Source organism: Dendrobium catenatum, unplaced genomic scaffold, assembly GCF_001605985.2.
Source record: "Dendrobium catenatum unplaced genomic scaffold, ASM160598v2 fragScaff_scaffold_1392, whole genome shotgun sequence".
In the NCBI taxonomy this organism is placed as follows: domain Eukaryota; kingdom Viridiplantae; phylum Streptophyta; class Magnoliopsida; order Asparagales; family Orchidaceae; genus Dendrobium; species Dendrobium catenatum.
Window position 1 is genome coordinate 139452 of NW_021319854.1, and position 20081 is coordinate 159532.

The following is a 20081-nucleotide window of genomic DNA, read 5'->3' on the forward strand; positions in this document are numbered from 1 at the left end:
ATATTTAGTTATTAAAATAATAAGATAATGATAATTATATAAAAATAATTATTTAAATAATAATAAATAAATAAAAAAAGGCTATCTTGCTGTTTTCAAAATAAATTAAAATCCATAGGTTATTTTTATCGTGTAGAGGACGACGATACGAATCCAACGAGGTATTGTACGCGAAAATCGAGCGAAAAACGGATTTTCTTTAATTTTTTGAAGTTAAAATAGGTTTAAAAAAATGTTTTTTAATATTTATTAATTAAAAAAAACAAAACGGCGGCTCGGTGCGGGACATGTGGCGCATCCCGGCTCGCTCCCGTAACCGCGGACGCGGTTTCCAATCATTGGCGATGATTGCGCGACGGCGCAATCATCGCCAATGATTGGCGGACGGCGCGGCGGCTGACTTATCCGAGTCAGCAACGCGCTGCGCCGTCGGATCTCCCGCGTTTTGGATCAACGGGCGAGATCATGCCGGACGGAGGGATTGACCGCGGGATCGGATCCGCGGTCGAATCTGAGCCGCGGAACGGCTCAATCTCAGCCGTTGATCATGAGATCAACGGTTGCGATCCAGCCCAGACGGACGAACAGCCGAATCCGAGCCCCAGGCCATTTTTCGCCTCGTTCTCTCGATCGGGTGGATGAAATTTGATGAAATTTTAAGCATACAATATATACATGAACAGAAATAGAGGGGGCTATTCCTTTAGATCTAAAACGTACTATGCAAGACGCCATTTAACCCTAAGTGCGCTAACTAGGGTTTAGGATTTTACCAAAAATACTCGATGGAATCGAGAGATCTCTGGCTTGTTGCACTTGTAGACTGTCCACGCTCCTATTTGTAGAAGAAACCACGAGCTTCCAACGTCTAGATCGCGCGAAAAAAAGACTTGGAAGATCCAAGCTCTCGGGTCGCCGGAATCTCGCCGCCGACGGCCTGGGGTGGCCGGGATCTGATCGGGAATGAAAGTGGGAGTCTCTAGGAGTCCTTGAGAGAAATCTCAGAGCAAAAGGAGGCCTAGAGCACAAGCAAGGAAAAAAAGATCCAAAAATAGATCTAATTTTTTATATTTAAAGATCCAAACCCTTTCCTCAACGGTTGGGATCGAATCTCTGGCTAATTAGGAGGGAAACCAGGCTTTGGAGGCCGTGGTTCTGGATTCAAATCCAAGGGGGAGGAGTTAATGCATTAAATGGCTCTTAATCTCATTAAAATAGGCCAATTTGACCTATTTGAGACTCGATTTGACCAAGTCAAACTTTGACCTGGTCAAATCAGTCAAGGGAGTCAAAGGGGAGGTGAGATCAAGCCATGCAAGGGTTTGAATGGATTTGAATTTGATTTGAGTCTTAAATGGGTTAAATGGTCAACCCTGGTTGACTTGGTCAACTGGGTTGACCCAGGGTCCAAGCAAGGGTCCAACAGACTCGACTCGACTCACTGAACCCATGGGAGAGGGTCTTGGGGTCTGGCTTGGTCAATTTGACCAAGTCAACTCTCCAAGCCCGATTCTGGACAAAATCGAGGTCAACAGATTCTTCATGTAACAAAGGAATTCAAAAAACTATTTCAGAAATTTCTAAAATTTTGGAAATTTGTAAAGTCAAAAAGCATACTATAATAATAAAAAGTTAATATTAATATATAATAAGATGGCTGCTTTTACAATTTTCATAGGCCCGAGTAGGCGTTTTGTTGGGAGGCAGTTCAATGGATATTTTGCTTCAGCGGCACATTCATTTTAATTACAACTATATTAATATATGCACACATTCTTTATTAAAAGCTCAGTGTTGTCAAGTCACCGTGAGATATCACATTTTCATATTTTGTTTAGCAGAATATCCTTGAATAATTATGGTATAACTTAATTTGAATACAACACAAGTAATTAGTAATGGAGGAATCATATATGGTCGGCAACGATCTATGATTTATATAAATTAATATATTAATAAATTATTACGAATTATCATATAAGTATCAAGGAGATGAAATAAATATGTCTACACGTTCAATATTGAATAAAAAGTTTAATAATAGATATAACACATAATCTATATCATGTATAACAGGTAACATATATTTAATCATATTAGTCATGATTTGATCACTTAATAATATATTCTGGACTTAAATATCATAATATTAGTTATAAATGTATGATATCATAACTATCATAATTAAGGATAGTTATCGAAATACTTGAGTATATACATTATTATCTAATTAGGGTCGTAAGGTTCGATTTGTCTCATATGCTCAAATAAGCGGCTCAGAAAAGTACAAATATATATTTTCAGACTTTGCAAGCTTCGACGTCCGAAAACAAGGGGGCAACTAATACATTATCAAAAAATTATCTTGATCAGACACGAATCTCGAAGCAAAATTGAGTTGAAAGCTTCCAAAATTAAATTAAAGATCATATGAATTCCAATTTTAGCAAACTTACAGTCGAGCTGAGCGTCTTGGAAGCACGAACCGAACGACACCAAAATCAACCCAATCCGAGCCCAAATGGGTCAAAATCAAAGACTCGAAGCACTTTTGGAAGAATCTAACCATAATTTGGATTACGAAACGGTTTTCAAATATGGTATGCTTATATTCAAATTGCGCGGCTCGACGAGACAAATCCAATAAGCCTAAGATCACTTAATTATGATATCATTAAGACATTAAAATGACCATTAAACGATTCGTGATCAAAGGGGTCAATATCGACCGTCCATTCAAATACTCCCATTTGGACCTTGATCCTCCACATATTTACAAGCCATGCTTCTCAAAAAACTATAAATAGCCCCCACTCTTCTCATGAGAGGGGAGGAAGAAGAAGGAAAGGAAGGGAGGAGTTTGGGAGCTCTCTTGCCATCGACCACTGCCGGAGTTCTTCCCAACCACCGTTGGAGTTAATCCCGACCACCGCCAAGGTTCTTCCCGACCACCACTGAAGTTCTTCCAAACCACCGATGAACTTCTACCAGTCTGTCGACCGCCACCGGTCTTCCACCAGTTTTGACCATCGTCGGACTTCTGCCAGTACGCCGACCATCGTTGGACTTCTGCCAGTCCGCCGACCATTGTCGTACTTCTGCTCATCCGCCGATCTTTGATGGAATTCTTCCCGACCGCAGCCGGAGTTCTTTTTGGCCACCGTCGGACATCCGCCAATTCGCTGAACACCGCTGGACTTCCGCCAATCTGCCAACTACAGTGCTCCCAACCACTATCATTCGATTACGGTCATCCCGACCTCCATCGCATGCTAATTACAATCTTTCGAACCTTCGTCGCCCGCCTACTACGGTCCTCCCGACCTTCGTCGCCCGATCCTTTTAACCTCCATCATCTGCCGACAAATGGTACTTCCGACCCTCATCACCCATCAACTACGATCTTTCCGACCTCCGTCACCCGACGATTATGATCCTCCCGACCTCCGTCTCCATACAACGGTCCTTTTGACCTATGTCGCTTGTCGACTACGGTCCTTCCAACATTTATCGAAATACAACGATCCTTCTGACCAATGTTGCTTGTCGACTACGGTCCTTCTGACCTTTATCGCAATACAACGATTCTTCTGACCTCTGTCGCTCACCGACTACGATCCTCCGACCTCCATCACCTGCCGAATATGATTCATCCGATCTATATCACTCATCGACTATGGTTTTTCTGCCCCAAATAAACATCTCAACATTGATTCATCCGACTCCCACCGTGTAATATACTATGTATGATGTATATTTGCTACATCGAGCCAAGACCTTCCTCTTAAGGAATGGCCTCATTTGTAATAGACTGCAAATACTAATGGATTCATTCAAACTGGGCCAGACCCCGTGGTTTTCCCCCCTTTTCAAGGGTTTCCACGTAAAAAATCTGGTGTCTCTTATGAACTTTACACCCTCTCCTTTTTCTGCTTGTGTTTTAGATCTTCGTACAAAGCTACGGCACTAATCTTTATATTTCTCTACCGCCGCGAATTTTCCAGGACGCAACAGATTTCACAATTCTCGTTGGGATTCCATCCAACTCATAAATCATGCAACATACTGCTGCTTTCACAGTTAAGTATTGTGTCAGGTTAGGTATAGGATGGGTCAACCAAACTCGTTGTGCAAGTTGAATGCTAAAGATGCTTTAAACCTCCTCTAAAATTTAGTTCACTCGGGGTTTCCATGCATCAAAGAAGAAACTTTAATTATCCAAACACCTCGCCAGAATTCTATTTGTTTGGTTTTTTAAAATTATTGAGCCCAGAATATCTTCTGCAGAGAAGTAGCAGGGAGAAGATAGTCTAGAGAGGAAAGAGGAGGTAGAGGGTCAGATTAAGCAGGAAGGAGGCGGAGAGTTCGATTATTTGAAGGAGGAAGAGGGGATCAAAGAAGAGTAAAGGAGTAGATCTAGCTAAAGGAGGAATCTACACTGGTGCAAAAGTTATGCAGAACAAGGGGGAGATGACTGTTATGATGCTGCCCATCTTGGCAGCTGTGTTTAATGTATCCTAACGATGTTGGAGGCTGTATTTAGGTAGATAAGGGGGTAGAGAAATGAGAAATGTGTCTTATAGGGAGAGAAAATATGCGAAAAAGCTATGAATATTGATTGAAATGGAAATATTCAAGTTATTGTACTCTTAAGAATTTTTTTATGTTAATATTCGTGATGAGACATGACAGAGTGAATTAACCTTGAACCCCCCACTTTACCGTTTACCCTTCTGTTCATGTTGCCAATAGACTTTTGAAAACCTTCCTTCCAGTTGCACACAATGCCAAAATCCATCCAAATAGCTATGATTAAGAGCAGCTTAAACAATTTATTGTAGGGTTTATAATTGTGGGCTCCAAAAATTTGGCCCAAGCCTCCGCCCGCTTTTCTTTTTTTATTCGGCGAGTGAGTTTTAACTGAATAAGTTTCGATGTAAATTTTGGAAGGCAGATGGGTTTGTAGATAAGACACTACCCAGAGATTTCACCCTCATTTTGCGAGGACTTTATGATCTGAGTTCTGGTTTCCTATAGGCGCAAACCCCATAGTTTATTACCCCTCCCGATCACGAGAGAGAACTTTCGATTAAGGCTAGTCGTCAATCAGATACGTAGAGAATACTTGTTATCTGGTATATAGTAGCAGCAATGAGTATTGATATTGAGGATTGAAGAATTTAGAGAATTGGAAGATTTGGATATTTGATATTTAAAATTAGAAATTTCACCATCTTGCACTTAAAGCGGATGTTGGGGGAATGGATGATGGACCCGATCAAGATCCCATGGTTCCGTCATCCCAGGCCATCATGGTCCTTAGACTACTTAGTCATAGGAGGTAGTCGACCCAACCTGACAGAAGGATTCTTGTCGGCAGCCATGAGTTGCTTCGTCCAAGGGGACCTTGTAGACCTGGGTTGGATGTTTGTCTAAGGGGACAAATTTGAATCCACCTTAGTTGACAGAGGGCTTTGTGCCCTATCGATCATATCCTATTGATTCATATCTCAAGAATTTGATGTCAATAAGGAACGTAATGGCGCTGGCAATAATTAATATTTCGTGGTGCCATTTGACGGCAAAACCACTCGGTTCAGAGGGCCCCAGGACATAACCGTTTATCCTGTGGAGCCATTTGGTGGCAGACCACCGGTCAGAGGACACGTACCACGTCCTTATCGATAGGAGACTATTTTGAGAATGGATCCTAGTGATATTTTTTACTATGCATTTGGCACTTTATGAGCTGAAATAGCTTTAAATTTGTCCACCCCGGCAAACTGTTGTGGAGGGTGGATGGATTTTGCTTTAAATATTGAATGGATGATTTTTTATTTTAAATATTTTTTGGAATTTTTGGATTTCGAGATTTTTGTGGAGTTTTGAGTTTTTTTATTTTTATGGGTGTTTTGGGTGGAGCTTTGGATTTTGATGGGCATTTGGATATTTGGAAGACATTTGAAAATATTTGAGAACCCCTCTGGTTGAGTAAACATTCAACACAGCCATCATCAGGGTGTTTGGGGTCATTTCTCTTTATGGTTTGAACCTTGTCAACTCTGTCGGACTGTCGACAAAGGATCGAGTTTCGTAGGCTTTATGCCTTTGAGAGTGAATTCTCTTGATTGTAGGCCTTGAAGGCCTAATATGAATGTATTGAAATAAATACATCGGTCTCCACAACTATGTATTTGTTTGAAGGGTTCGAACCCTATCGACTCCTATTGATCCGTATAGAAGGATCGGGTTCAAACAAGAATTCACTTATTGACCCGCGCAACATCCCTAGACGTCACGTGTGTACTAATAACACGTTCGCCGGGGCTCATGCTAGTTTGAGTTTATATTTTCCCCTTTAGTGTACCTATATGTATATAAATTACAGTGCACGTGCAGGGGTATTTTAAAAGTATTTGTAGACGACTTCTGTCTGCTTGCATAGAAGTCGCGGATCCGGTGGTGTGTTGTAACAACTTCTGAATAGAGTTGTTCACTGCTTTGTATAGGTAGACTGTCGTGCACTACTCGTTGTTTTCTGCAGGTGGATCGTAGTGCACTAACTAGTCTCCTGCCTCTACCGGAAGAGGCTCAATTTATTCGTCGCAACCTCTTTACAAGATTCATCTTGTATCATCTGCCTCTGCTTGCAGAGGACTGATGTATGTACTTGATGTTGAATGGTGATTGGTTGCAAGATGTTATTGCGCTCATTCTCAGTCTTCCCTATACGTGTTGCTCGGAGAATTATTGCATTTAAGTCCTTGTAGGTTATTGTAATTGCTTCAAATCACCCACTTATACGAAATCTCATTATCAGTCATAAGTAATTTGAATTTGGAAGAGTTCGATATAATATCTTGCAGACTCATATTTAGATACCAGTTTGATTGAAGAGCTTGGGCCACTTTAATTTTACCATTCCTTACTCCAACTCCCTCTTGTTATTTGATTGTATTTTATCTGATTATTGCTTACAAATTGATTGTATTTGGATGACTTTCTCTACATGTCCCTTGTAGTCCATCCAAATCAATTATTCAAGTTGGGGTTAAATCATGTTCTTCTGGCTGTGCTTTAATTTAAGTCCTCGCCGGTAAAATTACAACTCTTCATTATTTCTTTTAGATTTCAAGTTATGAGCCCCTTCAATATTCTCATGATAATGTCGCGAGCTGATTGATAGTCTAACACCAACATCTCCTTGAAATATAATATTAGTTACTCATTCTGGGCAGAGAACTTGAACATATCTTCTGAGTATTTTCTAAACCATGTCATAGGAGCTGAAAGAGGTGATGCGTTATCAGAGGCCTCCTTAGAAGACAAGTCTTTCAAGCTATTTGTCATAGGGATTTTTTGGCAACTAGAATCATGACCAATCTTTATTTCTTCTCTTTGATATAATTCTTCTCTACTTGAAAGATAGTCAATATGTATGATAAGCTTGGTACCATAGTCATCAACATCTTACTCCATTCGAGACGCTCGTCACAAGCTAATTGTTGTTTCTCCCAAGTTTCATATCAAAGCTTGTAGTTAACTTATACATATAAACCATCATTTAATTGTCTTTCATTTCATCACATCATTTTCTTTTTACAACTTATGAACCTCATTTCAAATGAGAGGCTTTTGATTCAAATTAATCGTTTACTCAATGCCCATTTGAGTCTGAGTCTAGTTTGAGTTTGAATTCATTTATGTCAATTTGGTCCAATCAAGTTCACAAGTCCTCTATCAACTTATCCAAGTCCTTGTTCAAATTCAAAAGTTCACTGTGGTCCGAGCTTGATTCAAGTTTGATTTCAGTCCAAATTAAGCCTCTTGCACATTTTTATTTTGGGTTCAATTATTTATTAAGCCACTTAGATTTTGTTCAAAAGTCCAAATACAAGTCATCCGTCGTTCTTGTAGAGTTCAATCAAATCCAGGTCTCAAATTATTACAATTCCTTGTCTGTTTTTCAGACAAAAATTCGGCAGCCTCCCGGCGTCTCTCCCGTTTAGGGGAAAAAATAAGAGGCCGCCTACCCGCCACGTCATTAAAGATATGGACGGTTGGTGTTGGTGAGACACTGCGGCGGTTGTATTTGTTTTTCTCCCACCACGCACACTAAAGGCGTGCTTGGGGTTTTAAAAAGCATTTTTTGAAAAGCAATTTTGATTTCTCCCTGCTAGAAGGTACTTATGAGAAAAGTAGAGTAGAATAAGACATCCACGGAGCTCCCATTGTCCTATAAAATTGTTTTGACGTTGTAACACAGGTCACCTATCCTTGCTTTAATCATGAGTGGTTCTTAATGAAGGGTTTTTACTCCCTCTAATTTAGAATCATCAAAAATAATAAAGAGGTCGATACGGGAGTTCTTCGGTGTCAACTTTTCATCCACTGTAAATAAGATTTGATTAGAAAATAAGGTGTCCCCAATAATAATTTTAATCTCACCAACTATTTGATAATTATTAAGCAGTAGTCTTTTTGTTGTTAATTTTATAGTGCAATGGGACAAGTCACATCTTGAGCAAGTAGATTTTTAATAAACCGTTAAAGGTAGCCTTGTTGGATAAGTCTCTCAATTTTATCCTTAAGCTGCTTACAGGACTCAATGGTTTGCCAATGACTATGGTGGAAATGATAATATTGATCCTGATTTCCTATATTCGACTTCAAATGAATATACCACTTAACATTTTCTTAATCTCAAATGGACATCAGTATATTTACTCAAAATGTGTTGAGTGGTGCTCCTCCTGTTTTCAAGGCTCGCGTCGTGGCAATGGGGGTCTATGAGGCCCGTTCCTCTTCCCTTATTTCTTTTGCTACAAAAATGAGTTATCTATTATAGGGGCATTCTTGTATTTATTGAAAGTTTGCTCAAATCATTTATTATGAGCATTAATAGCTACATATATAGGGGTGTCAATATTTGACACGACACGACAACCCGACCCGGAAAAACCGGGTTGGACCCGACCCGTTTGATAAACGGGTCGGGTCCGGGTTCGCAGATTCAACCCGTTTGATAAAATGGGTCGGGTCGGGTTGACCTGGCGGGTTGCGGGTCAACCCGAAAACCCATTTATTTTAAAAAATTTTAAATTTCCCGTTGTTTCCGAGTTTTAACTTTTCAGGGAGAAACAGGTTCTTAAGCATAGGTTGTCACTTGTCAGTGCTTTCAAGTTGTCATCCAGCCCAAATCCATCATTACTTATTCTGCATGTCCTTTCTTTGCTCCAATGGCAGCTTCCGTTGATTCTCCTCTGTCGCACTATGCACCAATATTAAATATAAGATTTCTGATTTCTTTGCTCCAATGGGTTCCGCGTGCCGTCCGAAATTCTGCCCCGCGTGCCGTCGCCGAACAAAAAAAAATGGGCGTGTCCGAAATTCTGCCCGCGTGTCGTCGCCTAACCCGCACCATCGCCGCTGACGCGTTGCAGAACCCTCGCGCGTCACCTACTGTCGGGTCGCGGGTCGGGTCGGGTCAACCCGGCAACCCGGCCAGGTCGGGTCCGGGTTGAAATGTCCAACCCGTTTACAAAAACGGGTCGGGTTCGGGTTGACCCGTTTATATACAGGTCGGGTCGGGTTCAACCCGAACCCGACGGGTTGACCCGAATTGACACCCCTATACATATACTGATATTTGTGCCTCCACACAATGAATTATATTAACATATGAATGAGCTATATCTCGTATAAGTGTTGAGTAAAAGGGACTAGGACAGAGGCCTCCAAGGAAAACTCCTCTCAGCAACTCGGGATCCATTCCTAAAATTTATTGAGCTTCGATGTGGAAAGATTAGAATAACTAAAGAAAGATAGCATAGATTAGCTTCTTCCACTCCATTAAACCAGTTGTTGATTAGCACTTTATTCGTATGTTTGTCTGCAGAGTGAAGCATGGAGAATCCATTATAGCAAATGCAAACAAATCATTGAGATTAATAATGGCGATAGCAAGCTTTTACTGCGTTTGGTGCATGATTCAGATATACCTGCGAGGCTGCGAACCCCGCCACAGCCAACCATTATTAATAAGTAAAAGGAAATGACTTATAAAAAGATGCTTTAAAATATTTTCTTGTCATTTTTTATGGACCTATAGATCTTGATTGTTATAAAATAAATTTACACAATCATTTTCTATGATATATTGTTTAATCATTTGTAACTTTCAAAAGTCATTTCCTTAAATCAAGTAGGGATATAAATTTCAAAATATACAGAAATTCATCTGAAATTTTCTTCTTTCATCAAAATAATCATTTACATTACAGTACATGGCTATAGATAGAAAGAACAGAATAGAAAAATCATGACCATTGCCCAATTTTAATTATAATTAGATTGGGTTGTACTCGCCCGTGTATGAGAGTACTTAGATTGTAAAGAACTTCTTTGATTTAAAGAAGTGAGATTTGGTTGGTACTGAACCATCTTGCCAGAGTGGCTTCTGACCATTGCCCAATTTTATTAACTTGATGGCAACCTTGTTGCAAATCTATTTTCATGACTTATGTTTTGATGATTGACAAACACTATTGATTCTCTTGGACTGCCTGTTACTTCTAACTTTTTAGGAATCGAAGATCGGACGAACAAACGAAGCCACTTCAAGATTGCATAGGTTTAGGGTTGAGTCAGTCTGTACTTTATTTTTTCTCTTCTTGAGTCTATTTGTAATGTTCAAAGAGACTGATCGCCAAGCTGGTAGTCAGAGCCAGTTTAAAGGACTTGTAGATGTTTACAGGATGACTCTTTCAAGTGATGGTTTTGTTGGCTTGTATCGGGGCTTTGGGGTGTCAATAATGGGCATCACTCTATATCGTGGACTCTATATCATCACTTTAATACGTATATAGAGGCAGGCCTAAGAAAAGATATAATTATTAAAGAATACGTATTAAAGCATGATCTTTTCTAAGGATTTCATATCTTCCAGATTCATCCTTAATTTTTTAATTCTCAAGTGTACTAGATCTAGATTTTCAAGACAAGTTGATTCCTCTTTTTAATGAAAATTGACCTCTACCTTAAGTCTTAAGCAGGAGAGAGTTGTAGTTGACTCCATCAAATGTCTAGATGTCCCTCCCTCCCACCGCTTTCGTGGGTTAATTTAACTTTTGAATTAAAATCTATCTCAAATTTAGGTTGATTCTAAAAATGAAAATTTTATCAATCTTCTAGCAATTTTCTATCATAATAGGAGATTCTAGCATGTCTAAAATCTGTTAAATGATTTTCAAAGTCAATCCCATACTCTTTTCAAAAAGATTGAGTGTGCTTTGAGGATTATTCTTCCTTGTATAAGAGAATGAATTTTCTTCTCTAATACTTGAGATATAATCCCAGCATTCAAAATAAAAAGATCAATCAATTTAAGGTATTTGAAGAAAGTGGAGCCTATTCTTGAATTCAATTGAAATCAAAAGATGAGCAAATGCTCTAAAAATTTAAAAAATGCGTAAATGCGCCAAGAATCAAGAAATGCACGAAGTGCACTAAGAGTTAAAAGATACGCAAACTACGTCACCAAAAAAGAAAAAGAAGAAGAGTAAGATGGCTTCCTTCCTCTAAATCCTTGAATATAAAAATAACTCGATCACCTTCAAGTACTTGACTTTGAAAATCCTGAATTTAGATTCTTCAACATGCATGAATTTTCTATTAGATAGAAGGACATGTGCAAGAAAGTTGAAAAGATCAAATTTCTACCTTCAACTTAAACTCTTTTCTTAAGTGATTCTCTTTTATTTTAGCGAATCTACAAGAGGTTAGAAGAATTTTAGAAATTTTTTGATTGGTAATGAATTGTTCGATAAACACTTTGGCAAATTTGATTAATATGGGTATAGTTCTAACTGGAAGTGAATAAAACTACGTTCGAGCTTGTCCTTTCAGGGTGGCAGGAAAAACTTTGTAGATGAGGGCGTCTGAGGCTCGCTGGATATATATGTGGTTCTCTAGTGATTGATATGTTCATAAGGGTTGGACATCCCATCGTAAGAATCTATTATATGTAATTTGAAGCCTACCGGAATGGGATGTTGAAGGATGGGTTCAATTTGGGGTTATAACTTTTTTTAAAAGTCTAATTGATGAAGATATGTCCTTCCACCTTTCATTGTGAAATCTTCTTGAACTAGTCATTGTAGTTTGTGACGTAAAGCGTTGTGTGGGATATAAGTAACATGAGGTCTGGCAAAATCTTTGGCGATAACTGGAGGAATGTGAGGTTACTGGCCAATATATGTAAGATGGGTAGAACTTGTTATGTCAACAAGTTTATTGTCTTGAGGTGATGTGGGATGCATCCTTGATTGAGGAAGACGAATATCTTCATGAATATGTTTAGCTCAATCACCTTCAACCAGTAATGGATCTTGAGGGAGAAGAACCTCCTCTTATTGTGCTAGCATTGGTTGTCGAGACTCTCGCTGAAGTTGAAGGATATCATTTTAAGATTCTTCCATCTTTCGGATAAGATCTTCTATGGAAGATCTTGAATTTCCTTCTCCAGTAGGATTTCGCCCACCAGGATAAAAAGAGGCATATGCTTGGCATCCCTGATTTATTAAATGATGATTAGTATTAGAGCGGGAGGCTCCCCAATTTTTATTACTACACTTGTTGGTCAATAAAGTGGTGCTTAGGATCATGGGATTGAGTTTCGCACATATGACACCAATCTGTTATGGCTAGAATATACGTGGTGATAGAGTTAGAATTTTTCATCTCAACGTTGTACCGATATTCAACACATAAATAGCAAATTAAAAACACAAGATCATTTACATGGAAAACTATGGAAAAGGGAAAATCACAGGTTTACGTCCAGTTAAAATGATTTCATCTCAACGTTGTACCGATTACAAATATCTGGTTCATCCTTGAAATTGAGAATGATCAAATCATAATAATTAACTGTCGGGGTGAAATCTAGTGATGAGTGAAGATCGGAAGAAAATCTGTCGACGTTCAGTGGTCGGGAGGAAATCTGACATCAGTTGGCGGCCAGGCGGAAGTTAGGCGTTAGTCGGTGGCTGAGAAGAAGTCCAGCGTCAGGCATTGGTCGAGTGGAAATACGGCGTCTGTTCGCAGACGGGTAGAAGTTTGGTGTTAGTTTAATGATGGTCGGTGGTCCGAAGGTGGTCAAGGAGGATTATGGTGGCAAGAGAACTCTAGTTTCTCTCTCTTCCTTCTTTTCCTTCAATTTCTTAATTAGGTATCTTTCCATGAGGAATGAGGGATCTATTTATAATTTCTGAGAGTGATATGATCAGTAAATAGAAGGGAGATCTAAGGTATATTGGGAGTGGTTTGAATGGACAACCAATATTGATCCCCTTGATCATTGATCGTTTACTGGACATTTGAATGTCTTAATGATATAAGAATTTGGCGATCTTAGTCTCGTTGGATTCATCTCGTCAAGCCACTTGATTCGATTGTAAGAATGTCACGTTTGGAATTTGTTTGATAATCTAAATTATGGTTTGAAACTTCTAAAGGTGCTTTTACTCTTCAATTTGGATCCATTTAGGCTCATATTGAGTTGAATTTGGTGTTCAGTTCGATAATAAGTTTGCTAATATCGGAGTTTAGATGGTCCCAGATTAAATTTTGAAAGCTTTTAACTCAATTTTGTCTTGAGATTTGAGCCCAATAAAGATAAATTTTTTTTATGATTATCATTTTTTTTTTAACATTTAGGTCAATAAAGGCAGACTCATACATGCATCGTATATATATATAATTTGAACTCAAAATCTCTTAATTAGTAATCTATAAATATATATCAGCTATTAATAACTATTAGTTGTGATGTGGTTAATCCTCCCAAGACTTAAGATTATGGTGCTGCATGTATGAGTCTGTGTTGTTGTTCCTTTGCTCCTCCCCTAAAAGCCCGCACCAGTACCTTGACTCTTTCTCCGGACCAGTTGCTCCCTTCGGACGCCATTCTTACTCCTTGGATTCCATCCCTACTACAATCAATAAGTTGAACACCCTCCCTTTTCTTCTTTGCACTCTCCATGGACAGAGGAATCTCACTCTCAATCTACTGTCACTCATCCCTCGTTTTCCTTCTGCTCATCTCCCACCTTCTTCCATGCGCTCATCTCAGCCCCATCGCCATCACAAACCACCATGAAATCCAACTGCAAACCTACATTGTTCATGTTCAAGAACCAACAAGCACCACCAAGCTCAGCATCGAACACTTGCAGGAGTGGCACAAATCCTTCCTTCCCAACGCTTCCCTTGATTCCGGCGAGCCCCGCATCATCTTCTCCTACCATCACGCCATTTCAGGCTTCGCTGCCAAGCTCACTCGCCAAGAACTTCTCTTTATGAGTTCAAAGGACGGCTTCATCCTCGCCCATACTGACAACCCGACCTTTCTCTTCACGACGTACACCCCTGACTTCTTAGCCCTCAAGCACTGGGGCGCCCTCTGGCCAGAGTCCTCTCATGGCCAAGGAATCATCATTGCTGTAATCGACACCGGAATTCACCCCAATCATCCATCTTTTGATGACAAAGGGATGCCGGAGCCTCCCATCAAATGGCGAGGCCGCTGCGATCTCCCGCCGCCGGCCACCTGCAACAACAAGCTCGTCGCCGCGACGGCATTCAAGGGCCGGCTGAAGCCATCTCCGGTAGACAACTCCGGGCACGGCACTGTAACAGCAAGCATTTCAGCCGGAAGCTTTGTGCACGGCGCTGAGGTTCTCGGAAAAGCTAATGGCGCTGCTTCTGGCACCGCGCCAAAAGCTCACCTCGCGATTTACAAGGCTTACTATAACAACCATGGAACTGAAAGCGACCTCCTTGCTGCCATAGATCAGGCCATTGCCGACGGAGTCGACATCCTCTCCATGTCCATTGGGCAGGAGCCGAAGCCTTTATATGAAAGCAGCGTGGCCAAGGCTTCGTTTTCAGGTATCCGAAAGAACATCTTCCCCTGCTGCGCTGCAGGGAACTTTGGCCCTGTTGCAAGCATTTTGTCGAACGATGCGCCATGGTGTCTGACGGTCGGAGCAGGCACTGTTGACAGAAGGATTCGAGCTACGGTTAGGCTTGGAAACGGGATGGAAATGGATGGAGAATCTTCATACCAAACTGAAACTTTCGATTCCAAGCTGATGCTGCCGCTAGTGTTTCCAGGAGAGACGGGAAAGCCTGAAGAACTACACTGCCAAAGTGGTTCCTTGAGAAGCTCCATTGTTTCGGGGAAGATAGTGCTGTGCGTGACTGATGAATATGACAATCTTGAAAGGAGCGAGACTGTGAAAACTGCCGGTGGAGCCGCCATGATTGTTATGAACAGACTTGCTGATGGATACACGACGAATGCCGATCCACATAGCATTCCAGCCTCCCATGTTAGCCATGCGGATGGGCAGAAGATCCAGGCTTATATCCGCACAACGCTGAATCCTGCAGCAACGATTATCTTCCAAGGAACTCAATTTGGCGCCCGCCCAACTCCCGCAGTGGCCTCATTCTCCTCTAGAGGTCCGAGCTTCAACAATGGTGGAATACTGAAGCCCGATGTCGTCGCTCCTGGTGTTAACATTCTAGCAGCATGGCCAACCGAAGTTGGGCCTAAGAAGCAAGGCAAATCGGGTTCAAGCTTCAACTTTGCAAGCGGAACCTCCATGGCCACACCACATGTGTCAGGGATTGCCGCCATGTTGAAGAAGCTTAAACCTGAATGGTCTCCTGCAGCGATCAAATCAGCAATCATGACAACTGCCTATGTACGAGACCGGCATGGAAATGCCATCACAGATCAAAATGGAGGGGGCAATGCGAGCTTCTTTGCAATGGGGGCAGGCCATGTGAACCCTGCAAAGGCCAGTGATCCAGGTCTTGTTTATGACTTGCAGTGGCAAGATTACATCCCTTACCTTTGTGGCCTTGGATACACAAATGATCAAGTGATGGCTGTTACTAAAGACATTACAGATTGTTCAAACATCAAAAAGATTAATGCTGAAGAATTGAATTACCCATCGATTGCGATGAATCTCAGAACAGGAGAGTCGAAGACAATCATCCGCATGGTGACAAATGTTGGTGAAGCAAGTTCCAAGTACAAGTTACAAATTGAGGAGCCTAATGGAGTTTCCATTCATGTTAATCCCGAGACCCTGCAATTCTCCAGACTGCAACAAGTGGAGAGCTTCACTGTAAAGTTTAGTGCTAAGCCCGGTCCTTCAAAGAAAGGAGAAGTCTCAGAAGGATCTCTGACATGGATTTCTGGATGTTACATTGTCAGGAGCTCCATCTCTATATCATTCACTTAATATTTATTACTTTTCGAAATATTGCATGCTAATAAGTAAAACGAGCATCTCAGCCCAAAATCACTCAATTCTAATGTCATTAAGGCGCTTAAATGTCAAAAGGATTATGTATGATCAATGGGGTCAATCTTGAATGTTTTCGACATATGCCGTCGATGCCAATGCCGACGCTCACCAATGAAAAAAATGTTGTCACTCGTCATTGCCAACAATATTTACACTCGCCAACATGAATAAGGTCATTATTCTCAATCAATAAAAATGATAATGCTTGCTAATGTTAACAATGTCATTAATCTCCATTACCAACAATATTGATGCTAACGAATACCAACAAGCTCATCGCCCACCTTCAATACCAACACAAATGCATTCCATTTACATAAGCACTGACATCTACCATTGAAATCAAAATCAACACCCAGCATTTAAACAAGTTCATTTCCCACTACCAATGTCAAAATCAACACATGTCAATGTCAATAAAGTTGATGCTCGTCGTCACCAATAATGTTGTACCTACAATCACTAATAAGGTTGATTTATGCCATAGACATTATTCCTATGCCCACTAATGCAAATAAGATTGTACCCACCATTGAAAATAACATTAATGCTTGTCAATGCCAATAAAATCAATATTAACCATTGACATCAACTTTGATACCCATTGTAACCAATATGATCATACTCATCATTGACACTAATGCATGTGGTTGTTAATAACACCAATAAGGTTTCCACTCTTCAGCAGCACTAATAATAATATACATCAATACCAAATAAGGTTATCATATATCATCACTAAAAACTTGGATGCATGTTGATGCCAGCAAGGTCATTGCTCTCCATTAACAACAACATCGGTGGTTTTCAATGCCAAGAGGATTATCATTCACTGTTGATAACCTCATTGATACTCATCGATGCCAATAAATTTTGCCACATATAATTGTGAACAGCACTATTATTCATCATTGCTAATAAGGTTTATGCATGTCATCAATATGAACAACGACACTCAGCAATGGCAACACGTCTATTGACTTTCATCTCTAAAAACATTGATGCTCTCTATCACCAATAAGATCAATACACTTTATTATCTCCAGCACTAATGCATGGCATCTCTATTAAGGTAAATGCTAATCTTTTCAGTCACTAGCCTCCTCTCTTATGATAAGAACAACTGAATATACCACTAATGATCTCTTAATGATAACATCAATGCCTCAAGGTTTTTCTAACTTCTACCATGGAAGCGATCATTCATAGTTCATGTGTAGTACATCATATCAAATCCATCTCCATTTTAGTAAAGGGCATCATTTGTAACTTATGATTCAAACTAATAGATTCATTTCAATTTAGTTAAGCTCAATGATTACAAGTGGTTAACAAAATTTCTAAATAGATGAAGAAATGTGTTAGTTATCCTAAGGTTGATCAATTTTCGAAAACATGACACTTTATTATAAATTTTCTCATATTCCACTAGAGGCATCATGTTGATTACTGGTTGACTTTTTTTTATTTTTCATTATTATGGGTTTTGGCTTATTCTCCAATTTTGATAACTCATCTTGCATGAGTCTTTTGGTTTTCCAGTGATCATAACTCTTTAATTCTTTGTAGCTAGCTTCTATATATTACTCTTCTTTTAAGTTTTGTATCACTTTTCCTAAAGCTACTACGTACTGGATTATTTCAAACTTATTTTGGATAATATTTACATATTATTACTTCATATAAAAATTTGTCATGATTTTTGTGAGGCATTTTGTTGGGCTCTAAGTGAAGATAAAAACTCAACTCATGTAGGTTTGTCATGTTTCCAGTACACCACATATTTAATATTTTGCTTAGCACAATTGGGGATGAAGCGAGCTAATGTTGAAAATTCATGGCGGTAGAGTGAGAGCATTTTTTGTCCTAGCAATGCATGGATATCAAGCACATAAATACATAGTTGGAGAGAGAGTAGAAAAATACCAAAAAAAATGTATGTGGAAAATCCAAAAAGGAAAATACCATACAACCTCACCCGGTGAAAAGATTCCACTAAATCTGAGGGAGTTACAGAGGTTGACTCATCCCTTGACTTGGAAGCAATTAAATTACATTTTTTGGTACTCAAATGTTTGTAATGACCTTGGTCGGATGATAGAGGTCAAAAGTCTAGTGACAGTGACTGCGAGAAGGTGTAGCAGAGGTCAACAGTCGGGTGGAGGTTCGACAGTGATTAGTGGTCTGGTGGAAGTCCAATGACTCTCAGAGTGTAAGGCCCCATAATCAAATTTGAAAGAATATCTATTTTATCTTCTTAATTAATCAATCAGAGCTTCTATAAATTATTAAAATAATTAATCTATATATCAAGTGAAAGAAACTAACAATTATATATCTCAAAATATTTCACTTTATTTATTATTCCAAAATTAAAATATAATAGTTATGATATTAGTATAATTACTATTTTATCACAAACTCCTAACTAAAAAAGAATAAGAGAAAATACAAAAAAATTAAATAAAAAAAAAAAACTTAGAATCTCTATCAATCTCGCTCCAACTATTTTATCCCTTTCCTGACTTGAAATCATGAAAATCTACATAATGAGCATAAAATCTCAACAAGTAACTAAAATTCTTTCATTTCTTTCAAAGTGAGGCAAAATAATCAATATGTATATTCGACTCTGGTCCATATCAATCATCACCTAATATGAGCAAAAATTTCAAAAATTAATAATAAAATTAATATGATCAATAAGGTCAAAAGAGATAAATCAACTATCAAACTATAAGAAAAATCAATAAAAATGGCTCTATAAGTCATGCTAGTATGATATGCTATGATATATTAATATTAATGTCAATATGAGTTCAATAATATTTATCAATTAGTTTAATGTACTATCAGGCAAATATCATCATGATTATAATTATGAAAAACACATCAAGACATGCAGCTTTAATGTGGTGTTTCTTCCTTACATATGTTATATGTCATAGCAATCAACTTATATTAATCATTTATTTTCATAGATGACTTTCAATAATCATTTAAGAGTCATCACCCTCTACCCATCGACATGATACAATCAATCGGTTACAAGCTACAACTAGGATTATACCACTAACATTTTATTTCAAGGAAACCACCCTCCTATGAATGTCGTTATATTTTAAGAGCTAGCCCATATTTCAATATAGTATTAAGAGGTAACATTCCATGCTTACATGAAAATGTTATATTTTTTATATGTAAGTCAATATCATATATGAAATATAATAATAAAAAAGTAGAAAAATCTATCAAATTTATCTACTATGCATTTACTTTAAAAAATCATAACTTTAACTTTAACCGGTGAAAATTCAATATGTTATAGTCAAAGTGCTCATATTGACAATATTTATCACATACCAAAAGTTATGCGATGAAAGTTTTATCAATACAAAATTATCCTTATTTTTTTGTAAGAAAAAATTATAAATTTAATAAAAAAAATATCAAAACTATAAAATTATTAAAATAAAAAATAAGATAATGGTTCCTTCTACTGAGACGAGCAAATCTCCCAACATAATCAACAGATAAAAATCGCTCTACGACCTCTAATTCTAACATTTCCTCACATTTTGTCTAATTTCTATTCTTACTCTATGTTAGCCAAATTAAGAATGAAAAATAGAGTTTTTAATTTATATAAGATAATGAGTTAAGATATTTTAGTAAAATAATAATAAATATTTA

General features: G+C 38.7%; 1 protein-coding gene across 1 annotated transcript; it reads left to right on the forward strand.

Moving 5' to 3' along the window:
- The first annotated feature begins 6505 nt into the window (after window positions 1-6505).
- Window positions 6506-16405, forward strand: LOC110113913 (subtilisin-like protease SBT1.2). Its single transcript, XM_020846634.2, has one exon. It carries the CDS (start codon window positions 14043-14045, stop codon window positions 16320-16322), a length of 2280 nt encoding a protein of 759 aa, XP_020702293.1. The 5' UTR covers window positions 6506-14042; the 3' UTR covers window positions 16323-16405.
- The last annotated feature ends 3676 nt before the right edge of the window (window positions 16406-20081 follow it).